At 39.5% G+C, this 22,396-nt stretch overlaps 1 protein-coding gene across 1 annotated transcript in view; it reads left to right on the top strand.

The window, feature by feature from the left end:
* Positions 1-16,885, top strand: part of nf2b (NF2, moesin-ezrin-radixin like (MERLIN) tumor suppressor b) — a 78,093-nt gene extending 61,208 nt beyond the window's left edge. Inside the window, exon 18 of the mRNA XM_060848404.1 lies at positions 10,816-16,885. Within this exon, the coding sequence (XP_060704387.1) occupies positions 10,816-10,872 (57 nt within the window). The 3' untranslated portion in view covers positions 10,873-16,885. The remainder of the gene's footprint in view (positions 1-10,815) is intronic.
* The last annotated feature ends 5,511 nt before the right edge of the window (positions 16,886-22,396 follow it).

The following is a 22,396-nucleotide window of genomic DNA, read 5'->3' as shown; positions in this document are numbered from 1 at the left end:
AGGGAGACCACACAGGTATATGTGCGAGACTTGGTCATCTCATATTCTGCGACCCAGAAAAGTCAAAAGGGAGAGCAATAGCACCTGCTCGAAGCTTGCTTGAAGACAGCTGAGACGGTGTATGTTGACAGGCCTTCCATTACTAAGCTACAAAGGATCACAGCCCTTAGGGCAGCCTTGAATACTGCACTTACCCAAATAGCAAAGAGGGAAACATTATTTGAATATGGCAACAAGCCTGGCAGATACCTAGCATACCTTACTAGAAAGAAAAAAGCTCCTCAAGCCATGACGTCCATTAGAGAAAGTGCTGGTACCCTGACTAGTGATCGTAAAAAGATCAATACAGCATTTAGGAAGTTCTAGTTTGAACTGTATAAATTGCAGGACTGTGAAGATAGAACTGAGAAGATGGAATCCTTCTTTAAAAATTTGGCCCTTCTGGCTTAACCTTGGAGTAGGTGTCGATCTTGAATGCCCCCCTGACAACCCAGGAAGTACTCGATGTGGTTAAGCTACTTCAGAGTGGAAAAGCGCCTGGACCAGACGGATTCCAGGTTGAGTTCTATAAAGAATTTGTAGGGGAACTGGCCGGGCCACTCATAAATATTGATGATTACTCACATAGTCAGGGCTGCCTCCCGCCTTCGTTGAGAGAAGCAAATATCTCTCTTATTCTTAAAAAGGGAAAGACCCCAGAAGATTGCTCATCATATAGATCCATATCCTTACTAAATGTGGATCTCAAAATTCTTTCTCAAATGTTAGCATTAAGATTGGAGAGGGTCATACCATACATCATAAAAGAGGACTAGATGGGTTTATAAAGGGCCACAGCTCAACTAATAATATTAGAAGGGTCTTAAATATGATACAAGCCTGTCAACAGGGAACAATACCGGGTTTTGCGGTCTCCTTGGATGCAGAGAAGGCATTTGATCAGGTAGAATGACCATATCTTTTTTGTACACTGGAAAGGTTCGATGTCGGACAGGTATTTACTAAATGGGTTTCAGTATTTTATAATGATCCGAAAGCAGCGGTGACCACCAATGATTTAAGTTCGGATAGCTTTAGTGTTAGCAGGGGTTGTCGTCAGGGATGTCCTCTTTCACCATTATTATTCATGCTAGTGATTGAACCACTGGCGAAAGCTATATGAACTGACCCTAACATAACAGCTTTGAGGGTTGGATCGGGCAAACATAAAATCACCGGGCGGCACGGTGGCACAGTGGTTAGCACTGCTGCCTCACAGCGCCAGAGACCCGGGTTCAATTCCCACCTCAGGCGACTGACTGTGTGGAGTTTGCACATTCTCCCCGTGTCTGCGTGGGTTTCCTCCGGGTGCTCCGGTTTCCTCACAGTCCAAAGATGTGCGGGTCAGGTGAATTGGCCATTCTAAATTGCCCATAGTGTTAGGTAAGGGGTAAATGTAGGGGTATGGGTGGGTTGCGCTTTGGCGGGTCAGTGTGGACTTGTTGGGCCGAAGGGCCTGTTTCCACACTGTAAGTAATCTAAAGTAATCTAAATCTAAATCATTCTACATGCGGGTGATGTCCTCCTCTTCTTAAATGATCCTTTGATATCCATGCCCCGCCTAATCCAAGTGATCAATTTATTTGGTATGTCCTCAAGCTGTAAAATCAATTTTATGAAATCTGAGACCATGCCAGTGTATCCGATTTACGGGACGGATCTTGCTTCCCCTTTCGGTGATCACTAAAAGGTACCTAGGTATTTTTATCACCCCAGTATTTGGTCAGCTGTATAAAGCTAATTTCGTGCACTTAATGGAGAAAATGAGACAGGACCCTCAGTGCTGGGGAGATCTCCCAATATCCTGGTTAGGCAGAGTAGCCCTAGTTAAGATGAATATTCTACCTTGAGAATGCTCCCCCTGATGCTGCCGAGACAGGCGTTACTTAAGCTTTACGGCTGGCTTGGCTCCTTTATTTGGAATCATAAACGGCCGTTATCAAATTAGAAAAGCTGTAGCTCCCACAAGCAAGGGGAGGTCGGGATTTTCCAGATTTTAGGAGGTATCAGTTGAGCTCCTTATTATCTTATGTAGCTGATTGGGTCCCTTGTGACCCACAATCAATCTGGTTAGATCTTGAGACATTCCAAGCAAAATGTCCCCTCATCAACCTTTTATTTATGGACAAGATGAGAGCTATCATTGACTACTGTAAAATCCCTATTGTATTAAATGCAATTAAAGCCTGGAGGATAATGCGACAAGATGAGGGTAACTTGCAAAAAGACTTCCCTTATACCCCTATAGTGGGAACATCGGGATTTCAGCCAGGGCTGACAGGCACTACATTTAAAACTTGGAAGTCCAGAGGTATCTCCTGCTTGGGAGACCTGTTCGATGGGGAGGTTATGATGTTCTTTGAGGAGTTGCACCAGACTGCCTAACAGGTATTTCGGTATTTCCAAATACGAGATTATATACAAAAAAAAAGACCGCACGGATAATTAATCCCTACAAATTGGATAGGGAAAGGAGAGTGCTACAGCCAATGGGACCTCCTGGATTAGTACTCTTTATTACTCATTACATAATAACGTATCTAAGGACATGGAACGATTATTTAAAACCTGGGATCAAGAATTAGGGTTGGAAGTCTCATTAGAAATATGGGAGGACACCTGGGAAAATGCCAGAAAGATCTCTATTTGTAATAGAACTCAGGCTATTCAATTAAAGATACTCCATAGGGCTCATATGGCACCTGAACGATTCACAAAATTCAAGGCAGGAGCATCCCCAATGTGTCCTAAATGTAAAATAGAAGTTGGCACTCTCACGCATTGTGTATGGGAATGCCATAAGATCTGTATGTATTGGGACAGAGTAGTGAATGCCTTGACAGAGATCTTGGGTACGGAGATTAGATTGGATCCAGTGTCCCTGCTTTTGGGTTCTTCAGATTTTCCCTCCCTGGATGTGTACAGGAGGAAATTATTTACCTTTCTTTCTTTCTGTGCAAGGAAAAATATTTTAGTGAATTGGGTAGCTGAAAGCCCTCCACGACTTTCAAACTGGTACAGGTTAGTCATGGAATATATCTCCCTTGACTTCCTCACAAATGTGTGGTGCACCAAAAAATGGAATTATTCTATAAAACATGATAACCCTTTTTGAACTAGTTCGACACAGATATTTCGGCCATACTGTCCAAGGCTTTTGTCTAGCAGCTGGTAATGGTTCTGGCTGATTCGGGGAGCTCCGGGAGGAGGAATCCTTATAAATACAGGTTTTATAATGACTTGATGTAAATTTATTTTGAGCATGTGTCTAGTTATTTAGTTATTTCGTTGTTTATTGCTAGTAATGTATGATATCCTATTTTATGTTTTGGTTGTTCGTATGATAGATTAGTAGCTAGTTGGGTTTTTCTCTTTTTTTTGTTTTTTTCTCTTATTTAATTTTATATTGATGTTTATACTTGTTTGTACTGCTTCTGTAATTTTGTAAAATATCTTTAAAATTTTCTTTTTTCAATAAAAATACCTATAAAAAAGTGTCATTTTTATTTGACAAAAGTTCAAATCATTTCCAGCTCCTTTTAAGAAGAATTTATTTGTTTGTATCACTGAGTGGCAAGCAGGCCAACCTACTTCAGACTTGCTGTATTCCTCTTTGAAGTTGGTTGTTTTACAGCAGCATTGCTGTAGGCCTGAAGCTCATTAGACCAGCCTCACTTGGCAATTTCAGTAGAAGAAAATAATTTCTTCCCATGGGTAAACCATAATTTATTCGAAGGCTGTGGATTTTTGTGGGATAATGTGTGAAGCTTTGCTCTTGCTGTTTTAATTTTTGCATGGAGGATGAGTGCGCTTGTACTTACAATCATTAAAAAAAAGTAATAAATCTAACCGCAGCAGATGGAATTACAGTGGTAATTTGCCAACATCAGCAGTTTGAAAGATGCCTGCCAGTATTATTTATTTGCATTAAAATAAATAAATAAATGCTACAAGTCTACACCAATTGGATGTGTGCTCAAATTCATAAAGTAAGGTTATCATATTATAAGCATTCATCTCTATAAAAATTGCATTCAGTAATGAAAAAAATAATTTCTGGCATTAGCAGTAAGTGAACAATGGAAAATGTCAGCCACCATATCAGACATATTTGTATTTTATTTCCAGAAGATGCAAAAAAGAATGAAAATAGTATTTTGTACAATGCTTTGGAAAGGCACCAATCCAATTGAATGAGCACGGGTATTGTGAAGGCTGTGAGGGTTATAGGTCTTGAATTATTCCGATTACTATATTACTGTACTATGAGGCATCTCTTCCATGAAAATCTGTGTTTCTTTGAGAAACAGAAAAAACTCCATAAAATTTTGGGAAATGAATGCAGTGTTTATGCTAAGGTTATTCTACTTAAATACTAGTGTGCATAACAAACATACCATTCATTAAACAGGTTTGCTCTGCAGCTGTCATTAATTTCAAAATTGGAGAAATCCAATATTGTAAAGCAAACAAGGGAAATCTTGGATAAATTTTAAATTTAACACTGGCGTTTTAAATCTTTATCTTGTAACTTTGCCAGGATTTGAGACGGTGTTTAGCCACTTCAAACTCTTTTGGTAAGGTGCAAACCATTCTGTCATTGTAGCTAATTGATTTACTTGACTCGAGAATTTACAAGATGTGGGAATATAGTAATAAATTTGGTAGAAATTAGTTTGTAAGGATTGGTGAACTCTGTTGCACATTCCATTTTCTAAAGTACGTTTAACTTTTTTAAAACTGTAGCATACAAAAAAAACTGATAAATGTTCTAGTATGGCAGTATAATGACACTCAATTAGGATAAAACTACAACCTGAATTTGCACCAGTTCCAACTCACCCAAAGTCCTGCATGACTTTCGACATATACGGGGGGTCCCTGACTTACGAACGCACTTACTTACGAACATGATTGCATACAGGGGTATAGCTTTATACACCTAGCAAACGAACATTTCCTATACTTCGGAATAGCTGCTGTACATTGTCCTGTATTGTGTTCTAACATGTACAAATTCATGAAGTATGGCACTGGGAAAGCACAGCAGGTCAGGCAGCATCCGAGGAGCAGGAGAGTTGACATTTTGAGCATATGTTTTTCATCAGGAATGGCAAATTGACAAAGTGTACAAATTGACTTGTGAATACATGCCAGAATGGAACCCATTTGCAACCTGGGCACTGCTTGTATACATCAAGCATTTAAATTATAGATATAAAATAGATTTGTAACTTCTCAATATTGAAAATCTCATCTTTATATTCAGATCTCTCCATTCAGGTCTCATACCTTTAACTGTCTAACTTGCTGCGGTCCTGCAACCCTCAAATCTGTGCACTTCTCCAATTAGCCTTATTGTGCATGCCTGATTTGTTTTCCTCTGCTGTTAGCAGCTGTGTCTTTCGCAGATTTGGCTTAAAACTCTGGAATTCCCTCCCTAAACTTGCCTCTCTTTCTTTTTACTCCTTTTCATCACTTCTTAAAACCCACATCTTTGACCAAGCTTTTGCTCTTTTATTCTGTTATCTCTTAATGTGGCTAAGTGTTGTCTGATTAATGTTCTCAGAATGTATTTTGTGACGTTTTACTGTGTTAAAAGCTTCACTTCACTTCACTGGTTTAGTCTAGGTTTCAATTAAGAACTGAGATGGAGTCAATGAGAGGTACGGATGCTATCCTAAATTAATTTGGATTCACTTTGAATGTACTTTGTCTTACCTTTCTCCCTCAACTGCCTCTTTTTGTAAAAAAAATCTGTTCTCTGCATTTTACACTGATATGAAAGTCATTGACCATGGTTAATAACTTGTGAAGTATGTCAGAGACTATATTTCAACTATATCAGTATATGAAATATAAGCCTAAAGCCTCCAGGAAATTAAAGGTAGTTAATGATGCATATGCTATTCAGGTGCTGAATGTTGCAGTTACCATATAACAAAGATAATTTTGGAACTATGGACATGCCAGTCAACCCTGATATTTGTCTGGTGCAGACAATTAAAGAGAAACCCAAAATCTAATGTGTTTGTATTCCCTAACAGTTACACCATGCCTGTTCAGGATGACCTGTATCCAGACCCCTAGGGTGGCACAGTGGTTAGCACTGCTGCCTCACAGCGCCAAAAATCCAGATTCAATTCCCGCCTCAGGCGACTGACTGTGTGAAGTTTGCACATTCTCCCTCTGTCTGCGTGGGTTTCCTCTGGGTGCTCCGGTTTCCTCCCACAGTCCAAAGATGTGCAGGGAAGGCAGATTAATTGGCCATGCTAAATTGCCCGACGTGTTACGTGAAGGGGTATGGGTGGGTTGCGCTTCGGCGGGTCGGTGTGGACTTGTTGGGCCAAAGGGCCTGTTTCCACACTGTAAGTAATCTAATCTAATCTTAAGAAACCAGCCAGAGAATTGCAAAACATTGAGAAGTGTGACTAATGATTTTTATTCTGATTATCTATTATGTACTGTGACTGAGAGATTACTGGTGTTAACAATTGCACAAGAACTCATTTGAGTTGAGTCATAAGTGTATTGTTTGAATCTGTTTACGGAATTCAAAAGCGAGACTTTGTCAACTCTGCTGTGCTTTGGTAGACTAGCCTCAATAGTCTTAACATCTTGCTAAGTTTATGATAACCTGTCAGCTGGTTCTAGTTATTTTTAATTAAGCTGCAACATGTTAGCCCATGACGTCATTTTGTAAATTGTAATTTTCTTTTGTGCTTCTGTGCAAAATTTCCGTTCTTTGTCCATTGTTATTTTGACAGTTTGTACCTCATTATCTTAGATTTTACTGATTCCTTCTCAATTCGCCTTTGTGTTTAGTTCATCTCCTAGTGGTCTGGCTCCATAACGAGGACATATGCCTGTTCTTGTAGATTATTAAGATATTAATCGGTTTATTGCATTCTAATTTTGTCTGAAATGTGACTTTTGATGTGATAATGTGCTCATATTTCCCATTCTTGATTCTAATGTGTGCAGTTGTCTTTAGAATTGAGAAAGCTTTTGAAAGGTTGTTAGAATGATTAGGGTCTAAGAATCATCGATTTTTACAGCACAGAAGGAGACCATTCAGCCCATCACACGCACTGCTGGCTCTGTGAAAGAGCTGTCAATTAGTCCCACTGTTTTGTTCTTTGTGGAATAGCCAGAGGAAATATTGTTTCACAAAGTTGGAATACCCAAACCTGTGTTGTAATTCTCCTCGTGGATAGGCAACAATTAGTGGCTGCTACGTGCACAATCCATTTGGGTTTCTTTATTGGTCTATTTGGAGAAACTTACATGGCTTTATCCTCATTAATTTCTGTGATATGACAAAGCTCAGGAGATAGGAATGGAGTATACACAGTCTGTGAACATCAGTAACTGCTAGCATTTAGTGCCCATCCTTAATTGCCCTTGAGATTGTGATGGTGAGCACTTGAGTATTGACGCAACATAAAAAGATGCAATGTTGACTATGAAAACAAATTTTCTCAACATTTGTCGTTTTCACATGACATTCTTTTGTCTGTGTTCTATATGTCCAGTATAATGTAGGGGAAAGCTTGCAACATGTTTGTTGAAGCCTCAGGATAAATGTAGATATCTTTTCTCAATGTGTGGACTGTGTAAAACAGAGTGGTTGCCTATTCAATCATGTTTGTTTCTGTTCCTTAAAGAGGACCCTGTATAGTTTTCACTTTAACCCAGAAACTTCATTGTTTGTCCTCAAGTTTCTGACAGAAGGTATTCAAATATCTGTGCTGCATCCATTGGCCATTTGTTTACTGAGATAATTGGTTATTGAGTTTGGCTACATGGGATCTGTTGACAGCCCTTTGTTATCTGTTCTTTCTAGAGGAGTTTGGACAGAATCAGAAGTTGTGTACAAAGGCATGATTTTTCAATATTACAAATTTATGGCCTGCAAAGGGAACCTTTGTGTAGGATGCAGAAGTAAATATGTAGTAGCAGCAGGTGTCAGAGGGCTATTTTGCAATATGAGACTGTGTCCGCTACGAATTGATGACAGCAGTAGCCAGCAGGAGATATCACTGCTTACAGGATTGCTGGCTTGTGGACAAATTTTAACTTACAATCACATATTAAAATAGCTCATATATGAAATACTTGAGAAAGAATTATCTAAAAGCGAGGAAATATGACTGCTTCTCACTGGGCTGTCAAATTATTTGATTGCCTTCACACCCAAGACTGACAGTTACATTAAGAGATTGTATTTGTAAGTAGTACATGCTGCACTGCCACCTTGTGGTGCAAACAGGAAGAAAGGGGAAAGTGTAACAAAAATGTGCATTTACTGTATATAGTATTTTTAACTTTGTGAAATATCCTAAGACTGCTGCACGGGATCACAAAATTTGGCGCTGGTTCATATACAAACAAATAGTCAAAGAAATAGGTTTTAAGGGGTGTCCAAGTAGTGAAAAAGAGAGGTTGAGGTAGATTTGGAGAGTTCAGACGCTTGGCAACCAAACATAGCCACCAATGGCAAAGCAATTAAAGTTAGGATGATCAAGAATTGCAGGAAGCAGATAATTCAGTTTAATCAGTCATGGAGTGGCAGCGCCATGGAGGGATTTGAAAAGTGATTTGAAAAAAAGGATGAGATTTTTAAATCAAGACTTTGACCAACCAGGAGCTAGTGTAAATCAGAGGGCACAGGGGTGATGAAGTTAGGATGCAGGCTACAAAGTTTGGGATGAATTTATGTGCATCGAAGGTGAAAGATGAGCGGAGTACATTGGAATGGTCAGGTTTGGAAATAGCAAAAATACTGAGGAGAATTTAAGGAGTAAATGATGCAATACCAGAGTAGGATGGACAGATGTGTACCACTCAAGTAATTGAATCAGAACAGCTCAAATGAAAACCTGTTGAAGGGTGTTTTTTTGCTCTGAGAGATTCATAAATGGATACAGATACCTCCAGTTCAAAGCAGATGCTTATAGTATGAAACAAAAACAGAAATTGTTGGAAAATCTCAGCAGAGCTAGCAGCATTTGTGGAGAGTCACTGGACCTGAAACGTTAACTTTGGTTTCTCTCTACAGATGGTGCCAGACCTGCTGAGATTTTCCAGCAATTTCTGTTTTTGTTTTAGAATCCAGAATTTGCAATTGTTTCAGGTCTTTTTTTAATCATAGTATGCTTTTGTTTGAGTGGTTTGTATATTAGGGATGTTTCCTCAATAGCGCTGCTTTCGTTTTACTAGTTACTCCACAACGGTCATTTTAAAAAACAAGCTACCACTTCTCGCCATCTCCCACCCTAACCTCCTGCTGACCATTCACCCAGCAAACAGCACTCCTGCTCACCACCTCCCCCTTGACTCTTCTGCCCCTTGGCCCTCACCTCGTTTCCCTTTCAGCCCTCATGCTCACTGCCTCCCCTCTCAGCCTCCATCGATGTCTGCCTTTCCCTCTGATCTTCCTGTTTGTCACTCTCCCCTCCCCCTCCCCCCCAAAAAAAAACTTGTTTCCTGTCTCTCAGTACCTCTGTCCTGAGCTCACTGATGAGACTTCAGAAATGAGGATGTGAGAGGGAAGGCAGGAGTGGAATGTCAAAGTGATGACGGAAGGTTAGATAGGGAAGTAGCAAATGGGATTATCAGCAAGCTGGAAGAAGTGAACTAGAGGTGGGAAGTAGCAATCAGAACATACATATAATGAGTATTTGAAGTTATTAACATTTTGTCTTGCCACTACACAGATTTGATGTACATTTATCTGCCCTTGTAAATGAGAACAATTTTTATATTGTGTTCGCACTAAGGTTGGTATGTTGTGTTTGTATATTTTGTTTCATTTTTCCAAATATTATTCAGACCTATCACTTCAAATTCTTATTTGTACTTGAGCTTTGTACATCTTGTGATTGCATACAAGAAGTATGTTTCATTTGGGTGGAAAAAATATTTCTATGCTACTACCCACAGGTATATACCGAAGGTAAAATGTGGCCCCCTTGTGGTTATAAGTTAGAAAGCTTGCGTTAAGAACATTTGTGAGCTTGCAGGTTTTTAAGTTCTAATTTGGTTCACTAGTAATATTCGTGCCACTGAGTGAATGCATCTAATTCTCAGATTGACAGAAGTTTGCTCTCTCGGAAATGAAGGATATTGGGAACAGGCATACAAGTGGTATTGAAGCCCAAGATCAAACCCGATCAGAACGAAAAGGCTTAATTAGCTGTATTGTCTACTGGTTTTATTTCTTATCATCTTATGAAAAAGTTGTGGTTTCAAGTTTCATTCTGCAAGGGTCATCATGACAAGATGCTGCTTTGTCAAAAGTGCTGTCTTTGGGATGACAAATTAATCTGACCATTCATCATGTGGATAGAGAAAATCTATGGAACTATTAGAATGAGAACCTAGAATTTTCTTCCAGTATCCCAACATTCTTCCTTTAATAAACACCATGAAAACATGAGTATAGCTGAAAATATGCATATTTTTGAGGGAATGTTGTGTGAAAAATTGACTGTAGGTTTGCCTGCAAAATAATAGTGATTGCAGTTCAACAAGTGATGCATTAGTTGTGCAGGATCATGGAAAATAATGAGAATGTTGGAAATGGTGTATGAGCGCAAGCTCTTTCATTTAAACCAGTGCTGGCATCTTGTAGTTTGTTGCTTGCTGTAGCTACAGCCTAGCAAATAGCTAAATAGCACATATAAATGCTAGAATAAAACTTGGATTTATCTGCATACTTGGAAAGTATTGAACAATTTAAAATTACATCTTTTATTTGCTTTTATTCTGCAGCTTAATCTACAAAGTGTAACAGCCAAGACACAAGTGGCCTTTCTAGAAGAACTATAATATCATTGACATTTGACTACCCAGCCTGGGAAATGGAATTTGATGACTATCTTCCTGCATTCCGGAGCCATCACACAGTAAAAAGGCTGGATTTAGCAATATATTCTTAATGAATTTCAGCTGCTACTTTTATAAGGTCCATTGATACTGCTTCAGAATATGCAAATATAACCCACTTGAACATGAAGTCAGACATATGTTTTTGTCAGTAAACTACATGGGAATTGTGTTTATGATTCCCTGTTATGACACTAAACATTAGTCCCATTTGCTGTTTATTTTACAAACAGCAACTATATGCTGTCAAAAAAGTGTCAAACATTCATGGATCTATTCACCAATTAAACAGTTCACTCAGCTGAAACATGACATTACCTTATCATCACTACTTTCACAGCTCTTCATATCTTTATTTTTGTTAGTGCATGAAATAATATTGTGCATTTGAATTTTTGGTGCCTGGCTCTTTACTTCAAAGATGTCCATCAGTTTACACACAATTATGGTTATTTCACAATGCTTTTGGTTGTTCTTTATTATCAATAATGTTTAGATATTCTTCTGGATGAATATGTTTTATACAATTGTTGCAAATATATAATGACAACAGTTTTATTAGCTGTGTTCAAGTCAATGACTATTAGCTGTTGAATTTCAGTGATTGTGATATGGAGGACATTATGGCATTGTTGTAATATCACTTGTCTAATAATACATAGACCCAGGCTAATGTTCTGAGGACATGGGTTTAAATCGCACCATGGAATCTGGTGAAATTTAAACTTAGTCAATTAATCTGGAATATAAAATTAGTCTTGAGAATAGTGATTCTTAAATGTCCTTTGCAATAGCTGAGCAAGCCACTCTGTTCAGGGTGGGCAACAAATGCTGGCCTTCCCAGTCACCTCAAATCCCACGAAAAAATAACAATTATGCAAATATATAAATATAGAAAAGGTATACCCAAGCCATTTTGATTAAATTTAATTCTTTATATGCTGCAGTAAAATATGAGTACAATAGACCAAACTTCTTAGATTTAAGACAATTTGAGACTTCTGGACTGATGACTACAGAATTGTTGTTACCTACAATTTAACTTCCAAGAGTACACAGTTTATAAAAACTGAATCCATTTCCCCTGTTAACTTTTTATATATTTAATATAATTATGGAGCTAACCGATAGACAACTGCTGTTTTCAATGACATTTTTTTCAGTTGGAATACCACAGCCTATTCAGAGCTAAAGTTTTATCATTGATTACTGCTGTACAGAAAAAGACATTTTCAAACTAAAATTTTAACAGTCCCCAAAGGTTTCAAGTAGATTGTTTCAGTCACGTTTGGTCTTAGCAAAAACAGGCTTGCTGGTCCCTGCTGGATTTGTTTTAACAAAATGAGAAGTTCTGTTCAGGATTTCCATGCATTCTCTTCAATGTTGCTCATTTTTGATGACTAACAAGGTGAAGTGAATTAAAATGTCTGCACCAGGATACCTTCTGTTGTTTCAAGCAATTTTGGCTTTCTCAAAACTGTCACTGCCATTCATACAATACATGAGGTACTGGAAGACTGCTGTCTTGGGAAATTGCAAGATTAGCAGGTCGTGAGAAAATGAAATTATAACGGTAATGAAGTTGTCTAGTTTTACCAGCATGCTAGTAATTGGAAGCTAATGGTTTGCTATTCTTGAACACACCAAGGATTCCAGAAAGGCATTCTCAATGCCACTGAGTGTGTCATAAAATTATAAAGCACATTGATATTTTCTGTGGATTACAGCATCTTTACTATATATCAAATAATTATTAATTGCACTCTATTTATGCAACTAGGCAGTTCTTTCTGCGCTTTGGATATCATATTTGTACTTGGAATCATTGGTTACAGCACAAAGGGAGGTTATGTGCCCTGTCGAATCTGTTCTGGCTACTTGTACAAGCAAGTAGCTTGATAAAACATAGTGGGAAATGTGATGATATTAGAAAGGGGAGAAGAACTGAACTCATCAAATATAAAATCAAACACTAATTTCTTATTTTTGAGTCTTTTTATATATGAACCAGTGATGTCTTCAAAACCTTTTCTTAAGTATTAATTAACTTATATCATCTTATCATCCTTTTCTGATACTGCTTTAATTATCATCACACTAATATTTACATTATTGGATGGTCCCTGCATTTGAGATTACTTGAAGAAACTGTTGAAAGCCATTGAATTGACATGTGATTATTTATCAGGTGTATGTTATTGGTCATGATGCCACACCTATAAGTAAATTACTTTTATCCTTGCATTTTGTGACATTTTAACATTAATACATTTGTTTGACAGTTGGTTTTTACTTTGTAGTCAGATTTACACTTGCTTTATCCTTAAAAATCAAGTTTATTTTTTGATTAATTTGCATTGTAGTTTTGAAGTATTGGGTTGCATATACATTTATTTAATTTGCATTTCATTTTTTAGGAAGAGTAGCATTGATATTTTAATGCATTGTATTAGTGTGAGAATATATGCAAACTTCCTAACACCTGTATCAGGAGATAAGAGGCTATGCTGTAAATTTTTCATTTGTATATTCCTGAACAATTATTGCTCTGAATAAACTTATCTCAGTTATTAGATTGCATATTAAACATTGTTACAGTATATTCCTCATCTTCTGGAATGATAAATAGTGAGTTCTTAACATTTTTCTGCCTTTTACATTTTCTCTATTATTAGTTTAGGAATTCCTACTAGAGTCATAACAGATAGGTTGGTGAGAACTATTGTCCATGAAACTATTGTAGATTCCAGATCAGGGCATTTATGAAGCGTAAAACAGAAGATCCAACTTCTTCTGTTACTCAGAATATCCACAACCCCTTTGTGGCAAAAATGAAATAAGTAAGGCAATTAAGTAAATATTGTTGTTTTACTTGCAATTTAAATGTTATGATTGGGTCTCACTACTTTGGCCAAGATTCCCTTGTTCCTCCATGCAAAAGATGTTGAGATAGCTTTTAATTATCTTCCCAAGTCGATAATTCTTTCTACATTTAGCACCTTTTTAAAGATATGTATACTTCATAAATATGGCACCGGACACAATTCTCATTCCCAATGGTGCATAGGCTAGTAATTCATTGGTTTGACAGGGTTTCAAGGGAGCATGGGTAGGAAAGACACATCATGTCAGATGATACTAAAAAATAAAAGTGAAAAAAAAGGACATAAAAGTTCATGCACGTAATCAATCACCAGCAAAATAAGGTTTAAGTCACATACCTCCCTTCAACTTTATCTAGCATTAGCTTCCAATGCTGATCCCTGGGTAAAGACTCAGCATTTTACTTCCTTGACAGAGTTCCAGACTTCTTCAGGTTTTTCATTTGTGCTGTACACCAAAAGACCTGCATGTGTTGCTCTCTCATGCACAGACCGATTGGTTTATTGCTGCCCTGCCCCATCAGTATGCTTTAGCCAAAATCTGTACAAATGGAGACACCATCTGAGGCTAACACTATTGAGTGGCATCCCTTGAATTACATGCCATCCCAACTACTGCATTTCCTACCTCTGAGTTCTTTTCTGTATATTCACTGGATATTTTTGAAAGGCCCCTTTTTTTCACTTAGAATAGCAGATGAAAGCACTTCTGTCATACTATTTATTATTTTTGTTTGTGTTAAGGTTTTTAGTTGTCCTATGACCCTGTGATAATCTATTGTCCTTTCTCCTTCACTGTGTATCCTTTCATTTGACTATACCTTTTCCCACTGCTTTGCTTCTCTCATAAAAACAAAGTATTATGTCAGCATTTTAAAATATACTTTGTATATCACATGATCGTTAGAACCATTGATTCACGAAATAAGTAAGATTTTGTATCAAATCAGCAAAATGACACTTCCAGGAAATGTAGAATGTATGGGATATTTTAAATGTTTTCTTATGAAATTCTGCCCCAGCACTGATACCAGTCCATCCTCTATAGATTCAAAATGTCTGCATTACTGAGAGTTCACACAGTTAGCCTTTTTGTCCTCTGAGAGACAGTTGTAAATGTGCCACAAGTGCAGTGAAGATAAAACTTCCCTAATGTCATATTGTTAGGAGGTGGAAGGAGTGAACTGTCTTCCTCTCATCTTACTATTCTGTAGCCACAACACAAATTTGAGTATTGTTGAAAAAAAAGACATTTTGTCAAAGCCATTTTTATCTTGCACTCCAGAAGAATTTTGGAGAAAACCAATTTAAGGGGAAAACCTATGTTTATACACTGGGAGAAAACAGCACCAATACACGTTAGTGATAATTGATAATTAACCACCAAGTTTTGTTAAAGTTTCAAACCAGGCATGTTGACTGATTGGTTAACATAATGCACTGAGAAAAGAGTGTTGAATGGCTGTCACCTGTTTTAAGTTGAAACAGATTCAGTGTGTGTATATTTCCTTTCAGTCTGCAAACAACAGGATCTAGTGTGTTAATAGATGTAACTTCCAATACATACATGTGTCACTCTGCAAGCTTGCTTAACCATCCTAAATTGGCTGTCAGCATAATTCTGTGTACACTGAGGATATTCAGCAAATGATTGCAAAATGGCACCTAATGTTGAGAATTTGTTTTGCATTTTGTAAGTGCAAGCTAGTTGGGTAAATTCAGTACTTTGCTTGTTGTGAACAGCTCAAGCTACATGCTGTTTGATTCAATTCCCTAACCTTTGGGACATTTAGCCTCCATGCCTGGTACTACACTGGCACTGAAATAAATGTACTGTATAATTCATCAGTGTGATAGGAAGGAAGTCATTTTGCTTTATCCAGTTCACAATATGATTAGTTTATGCTTTCTCTATTAGAATAAAAGGATCTACTACCCAGGTTTCTTTAATAAACTGAAACATTGTGATGAATTATAAAACAAACTTGATTGCATGAAGGCGCAAAACTGGTTAACATGCACAAACAAACACCAAGGGAAGAATTTGGCCAATAAATCGTAGTTCTTGGAAGCCAAAAGTTTTTAAATACTTAAATGGCTATTGATTTGCAGTTCGGGTACACAAATATGTAAATGAACAAATGCAATTGTCACTTTTGAAAATATAGTCATTTACAGAATATGTACAACCCCAGAGGTTCTCAAGCAAGAGCAACAGTTAACCAACGAGGGTTGTTTTTTCTCTGTAAACAAGAGCTGAGCTTTTTTCAACTGACTTCGAAAGAATCCAAAACAATGCCCAAAGCAGAAAGTGGAACATGGTTATTATTCTCTTGTTCTTGTCATTCGAAACAATTTAAAGTGAAAGAGAATGTAACATATTGTCTCCATTTAGAGAAAGATTGAATTACAGAAGTGGCAGGAAATTGTGTTGGATGTTAACCTGTGTGGAAATGAAAGGCATTTGAAAAGATGCATACTCAAGTGGCAGGGGCCTGGGCCCAACTATCTTTAGCTGCTTCATCAGTACAGTATCCCCTTGAACATCAGGTTAGAAGTAATGTTTACTGATGAGTAAGTTGCACACACAGTCAGGAAAGGAGAGATCGCATCTGCAGTGAGACATCACCTGTGTGAGAATAGTTCTGGGACTTTGGAATTTGGTGCAAAGGGGAAGAAGGGCATTTTGCTTGGCTTTTTCATTAATGGTTGGTAAGACCCTTTAACAAGATAAGTTGAAGTCCAGGATCAGGAGCCCAGCACCAAAGAAAGTTACATCACACAGAAACCATAAGTTCATTGGTTGGTAATTGCTGCTAATTTGCCTATTATACGTACAGAAGTCTAAACACTCAACAGCTGGTTTCACAACAGTTTCTACTCTACTGTTGTTAGAATACTGAATGAACTCTCAAACCCTTAATCTTTGCCTATACCTGTGTTTTGTTTTTGCCGCTGTTTACCTATTATTTCTATCTATGCTTCTTAACTGTGATCTGCCTGTATTACTCACAAGACAAAGCTTTTCACTGTGCCTCGATACATATGACAATAAATTCAATTCAATTCAATAATATGGGAGTTGGTGAACCTCATTGTAGTTTGTAGTATCTACATCTGCAACAAATGTTGATTGAGAAACAACATCTCAGATTGATGAGCTGGAGCCTGAGCTTTGAACACACAAGGGACGGGGAGAGTTCACTGGATGCTGTGTTTCAGGAGGCAGTCATACCCCTTCGATTAACTAACTATAAATTCAGTCAGGGCCAGGATGGTGTGACTATGAGTGAGGCAGGTAGAGGGATGCAAGAGGTAGTACTGAAGGAGCCTAAGCCCTTGACATTGTCTAACAGATTTGAGATTCTTGCTCACTATGTGGATCAGAATAGGGCTGTTAAGGAGGCTGAGTAAACTGACCATGGTGGAGGGAGCCAACTCTTCAAGGGGTAGGGGGAAGAGTTGTAATCAGGGATAGTATAGTCAGGAGAATAGCCATTTGTCTAAGTAGCCAGGATCAGGAGTCCTGAAAGCTGTGTGGCATGCCTCGTGCCAGGAGTTCAGGATATCCCATCCAGGCTACAGAGGAACTTGGAGTGGGAGGGGTACAATCCAGTTGTCGTGGTCCAAGTAGGTATTAACAATATAGATCTAAAGAGGAATATGAGGAAGTATGAACAGTTATGGGCTAAAAGAAAAAAACAGAAACAAAAAGATAATAAGCCATGAGCTAATTGGTGCAAGATTAAAATGGTAAATGTGTGGCTCAGAGATTGTTTGAGAGTTTGAAATCATGGGACATTGGGACAGTACTGGGGAAAGAATCATGCTGGGACCAGAGTCCTGGTGCATTGCATGACCAGGGCTTTAAACTAGTTGATGGAGAGTGGGGTTCAATTGCATGGAAAATTATGAATCAAGTTGAAAGCTGGAGAGGGCTCAGGACGGTTTATTTAAATTTCCAGACCAAGTAATGGACAGAGTATGTAAAGGCTCAGGAATCTTAACTTCAAGCACAGGAGATGAGGGGACAACTATGAGAAGGGAGTGGTCAGCGCAGGACTGAGGGTGTTGTACTTAAATGCACAAAGGATATGAAACAAGGTAAATGAGCTTGTAGTGCAAATTGAAATTGGGGGTCAGACAAGAGTATCATTGGAGATGTGGCTGCAAGGGGATCAGGGATGGGAACTAAATATCCAGGGGTATGTGTCCTTTTGAAAGGATACACATGAGCAGCGGAGGCTAGGTTTCCTTGTTAGTAAGAAATGGAATTAAATCAACAGTAAGACATGATATAGGTGTAGAGGGTGTAGAATCTGTGTAGATAGAAATGAGGAATCACAAAAGTAAAAAAGACTGATGGGATTCACGTACAGGCCTTCGAACAGTAGTCAAGGTGTGGGGAAGAAAATAAATCAAGATAGAAAAAACACTATTACAGTAATCATGGCGAACTTTAATATGCAGGTGGACTGGGTAAATCAATTTAGTAGTGGATCCCAAGAAAAGGAGTTTGTGGACTGCCTGAGATTGTTTTTGGAACAGCTTGGGGAGAGCCCAGTAGGGAACAGGCAGTTCTGGATTTGATGATGTGTGTAATGATTTGATTGGTAAGATTTGATTAGGAGCTTAAGATGAAGAAACCCAAGGGGGCAATGACCATAATATGATAAAATTCATTCTGCAGTTTGAGATGGAAAAGCTTGAATCAGATCTAGCGGCATTGTAATTGAGTAAAAGGTAACGACAAAGACAGGAGGGAGGAACTGGCCAGAGTTATTTGCAAAGAGACAGTGAGGTCTGCAAATGCTGGAGATCAGAGTTGAGAGTATTTTGCTGGAAAAGCACAGCGGGTCAGGGAGCATCCGAGGACCGGGATAATCAATGTTTCAGGCCAGAGCCCTTCATCAGAAATGAGGCTGGGAAACTTGGGGCTGGAGAGATAAATGTGGGAGGGGGGTGGGGGGAAGGTAGCAATAGGTGGATGGAGGGGGAGTAAAGGTGATAGGTCGGAGAGGATGGTGGAGCAGATAGGTGGGAAGGAAGATTGACAGGTGGGACAGGTCATGAGGGCAGTGCTGAGCTGGAAGGTCAGAAGATTGGGGGGGGGGAAGGGAAATGAGGAAACTGGTGAAGTCCACATTGATGCCAAGGGATTGAAGGTCCTGAGGTGGAAGATGAAGCGTTCTTCCTCCAGGCATCAGGTGGTGAGGGAGTGGCGATGGAGGAGGCCCAGGACCTGCATGTCCTCGGCAGAGGGGGAGTTGAAACGTTCGGCCACGGGATGGTGGGCTTGATTAGTGCGGGTGCCCCAGAGATGTTCCCTGAAGTGTCTTGTGAGAAGGTGTCTGGTCTCCCCAGTGTAGAGAAGACTGCATCGGGAGCAACAGATACAATAAATGACAGGATTCTGGGTAATCAAAGATGTAGAACAGGAAAAATTTCTGGCTGTAACGGCTACTCCTTTTTGAGGTATTTTAGGTGCTGGAGGTGATTTCCTCGAATTCCAGGAGCAGCAATTACTGTTTCAGAACTTTGAGGAAAAAAAGTCAAAACAACAGCAGTTTTAAAAGGGAGAAGAACAGACAAAGGAAGCACATGGTGAGGTCAGTGCAGGAGAGAGAATAACCTGCACAGGTACCCGATGTGGCCTCCTCTACATTGGGGAGACGGGCCGCCTACTTGCGGAACGCTTCAGAGAACACCTCAGGGACGCCCGGACCAACCAACCCAACCACCCCGTGGCTCAACACTTTAACTCTCCCTCCCACTCCACCGAGGACATGCAGGTCCTTGGACTCCTCCACCGGCAAAACATAACAACACAACGGTTGGAGGAAGAGCGCCTCATCTTCCGCCTGGGAACCCTCCAACCACAAGGGATAAACTCAGATTTCTCCAGTTTCCTCATTTCCCCTCCCCCGACCTTGTCTCAGTCGGTTCCCTCAACTCAGCACCGCCCTCCTAACCTGCAATCTTCTTCCTAACCTCTCCGCCCCCACCCCACTCCGGCCTATCACCCTCACCTTGACCTCCTTCCACCTATCACATCTCCATCGCCCCTCCCCCAAGTCCCTCCTCCCTACCTTTTATCTTAGCCTGCCTGGCACCCTCTCCTCATTCCTGATGAAGGGCTTATGCCCGAAACGTCGAATTTCCTATTCCTTAGATGCTGCCTGACCTGCTGTGCTTTAACCAGCAACACATTTTCAACTGTGATCTCCAGCATCTGCAGACCTCATTTTTTTACCCCAGGTACTGCCTTTGCTGATTTGAATTAACGTATTGCTGGACATCGGGATGCTTCTGGGAAAATTAACAAACAGTGAAATTCACAACTAATCTTGGAGGAACCAGTTTGGGCGAAGTTCACAGCACAGAATCAGATACGTTAATCATTGTTTCAAGTGTGTCCAATAGAAATGCTGCAGTAGGGAATAGAGTGGGTTCTTTCTAGATTATATGTTTTTGGAGATATGTCTCTTAATTAAACTTAAAATATAAGCCATAACTATTAATTTAACCTGGGGCAGTGTTTTTTAGAGAAATAAGACGGTGTTAATTTCTGAGTCTATAGATTGTGAAGGAGCAAAAATGGCCTTTAGTAGAGTGATATGTACTTCTTGTTAGATTTGGGAGTTTAAAGAGAGTTTAAGGGTTACTGCGGACTATATCTGCCATAAATGCTGTTGGATGTGAATCTTATCAGATCGAATGGATCCGTTGGAGAGACAGATAGAAGCGATGAGGAATTTTTAACAGCATCAGTATGTGATGGATGGCAGTTATAGGAAGGGGGGAAAGTCTCAGATACAGTCATGTAGATGGGTTAACTCCAGGAAAGGTAAGAGAGGTAGGCAGCTAGTGCTGGAGTCTTTTATGGATATACCTGTTTCAAACAGGTATGCTGTTTTGGAAAATGTAGGGGGTGATGAATTCTCAGGGGAACGTAGCACGAACAGCCAAGTTTCTGGTATTGAGACTGGCTCTAATCTAATGCAACAAGGGGTATGTCGGTTTCCAAGAGATCAATTGCGTTCAGGCATTCTGTAGTCCGAGGTACAGACAGACGTTTCTGTGGCCAGCAGAGAAAAAGCAGAATGGTGTGTTGTTTCCCTGGTGCCAGGATCAAGGATGTCTTAGAGAGGGTGCAGAATGTTCTCAAAGGGGAGAGGGGTCAGCAAGAGGTCATTGTCCACATTGGAACCAATGACATAGGAAGGAAAATGGTTAAGATTCTGAAGGGAGATTACAGAGAGTTAGGTAGAAATCTAAAAAGGAGGTCCTCGAGAGTAGTAATATCTGGATTACTGCCAGTGCTACGAGCTAGTGAGGGCAGGAATAGGAGGATAGAGCAGATGAATGCATGGCTGACAAGCTGGTGTATGGGAGAAGGATTCACATTTTTGGATCATTGGAATCTCTTTTGGGGTAGAAGTGATCTGTACAAGAAGGACTGCTTGCACCTAAACTGGAAGGGGGCTAATATACTGGCAGGGAGATTTGCTAGAGCTGCTCGGGAGGATTTAAACTAGTAAGGTGGGGTGGTGGGGTGGGGTGGGGGAGGGGGTGTGGAACCCAGGGAGATAGTGAGGAAAGAGATCAATATGAGACTGGTACAGTTGAGAACAGAGGTTAGTCAAACAGTCCTGGCAGGCAGGGACAAGATAGGACTAATAAATTAAACTGCATTTATTTCAATGCAAGGGGCCTAACAGGGAAGGCAGATGAACTCAGGGCATGGTCGGGAACATGGGACTGGAATATCTTAGCAATTACGGAAACATGGCTCAAGGATGGGCAGGACTGGCAGCTTAATGTTCCAGGATACAAATGCTACAGGAAGGATAGAAAGGGAGGCAAGAGAGGAGAGGGAGTGGCATTTTTGATAAGGGATAGCATTGCAGCTGTGCTGAGGGAAGATATTCCTGGAAATCCATCCAGGGAAGTTATTTGGGTGGAACTGAGAAATAAGAAAGGGATGACCACCTTATTGGGATTGTATTATAGACCCCCCAATAGTCAGAGGGAAATTGAGAAACAAACTTGTAAGGAGATCTCAGCTATCTGTAAGAATAATAGGATGGTTACGGTGGGGTATTTTAACTTTCCAAGCATAGATTGGGACTGCCTTAGTGTTAAAGGTTTAGATGGAGAGGAATTTCTTAAGTGCGTACAAGACAATTTTCTGACTCAGTATGTGAATGGATTCAGTTTGTGGAAGGTGCAAAACTTGACCTATTCTTGGGAAATAAGGCAGGGCAGGTGACTGAAGTGTCAGTAGGTGAGCACTTTGGAGCCAGCAACCATAATTCTATTAGATTTAAAATAGTGATGGAAAAGGATAGACCAGATCTAAAAGTTGAAGTTCTAAATTGGAGAAAGGCCAATTTTGACGGTATTAGGCAAGACCTTATGAAAGCTGATTAAGCCAGATGTTCGCAGGTAAAGGGACGGCTGGAAAATGGGAAGCCTTCAGAAATGAGATAATGAGAATCCAGAAAAAGTATATTCCTGTCAGGGTGAAAGGAAAGGCTGCTAAGTATAGGGAATGCTGGATGACTAAAGAAATTGAGGTTTGG

The sequence above is a fragment of the Hemiscyllium ocellatum genome, chromosome 31, assembly GCF_020745735.1.
Source record: "Hemiscyllium ocellatum isolate sHemOce1 chromosome 31, sHemOce1.pat.X.cur, whole genome shotgun sequence".
NCBI classification, from domain to species: domain Eukaryota; kingdom Metazoa; phylum Chordata; class Chondrichthyes; order Orectolobiformes; family Hemiscylliidae; genus Hemiscyllium; species Hemiscyllium ocellatum.
The sequence above is the reverse complement of the archived record's forward strand: the minus strand, read 5'-3'. Positions and strand labels throughout refer to the sequence as shown.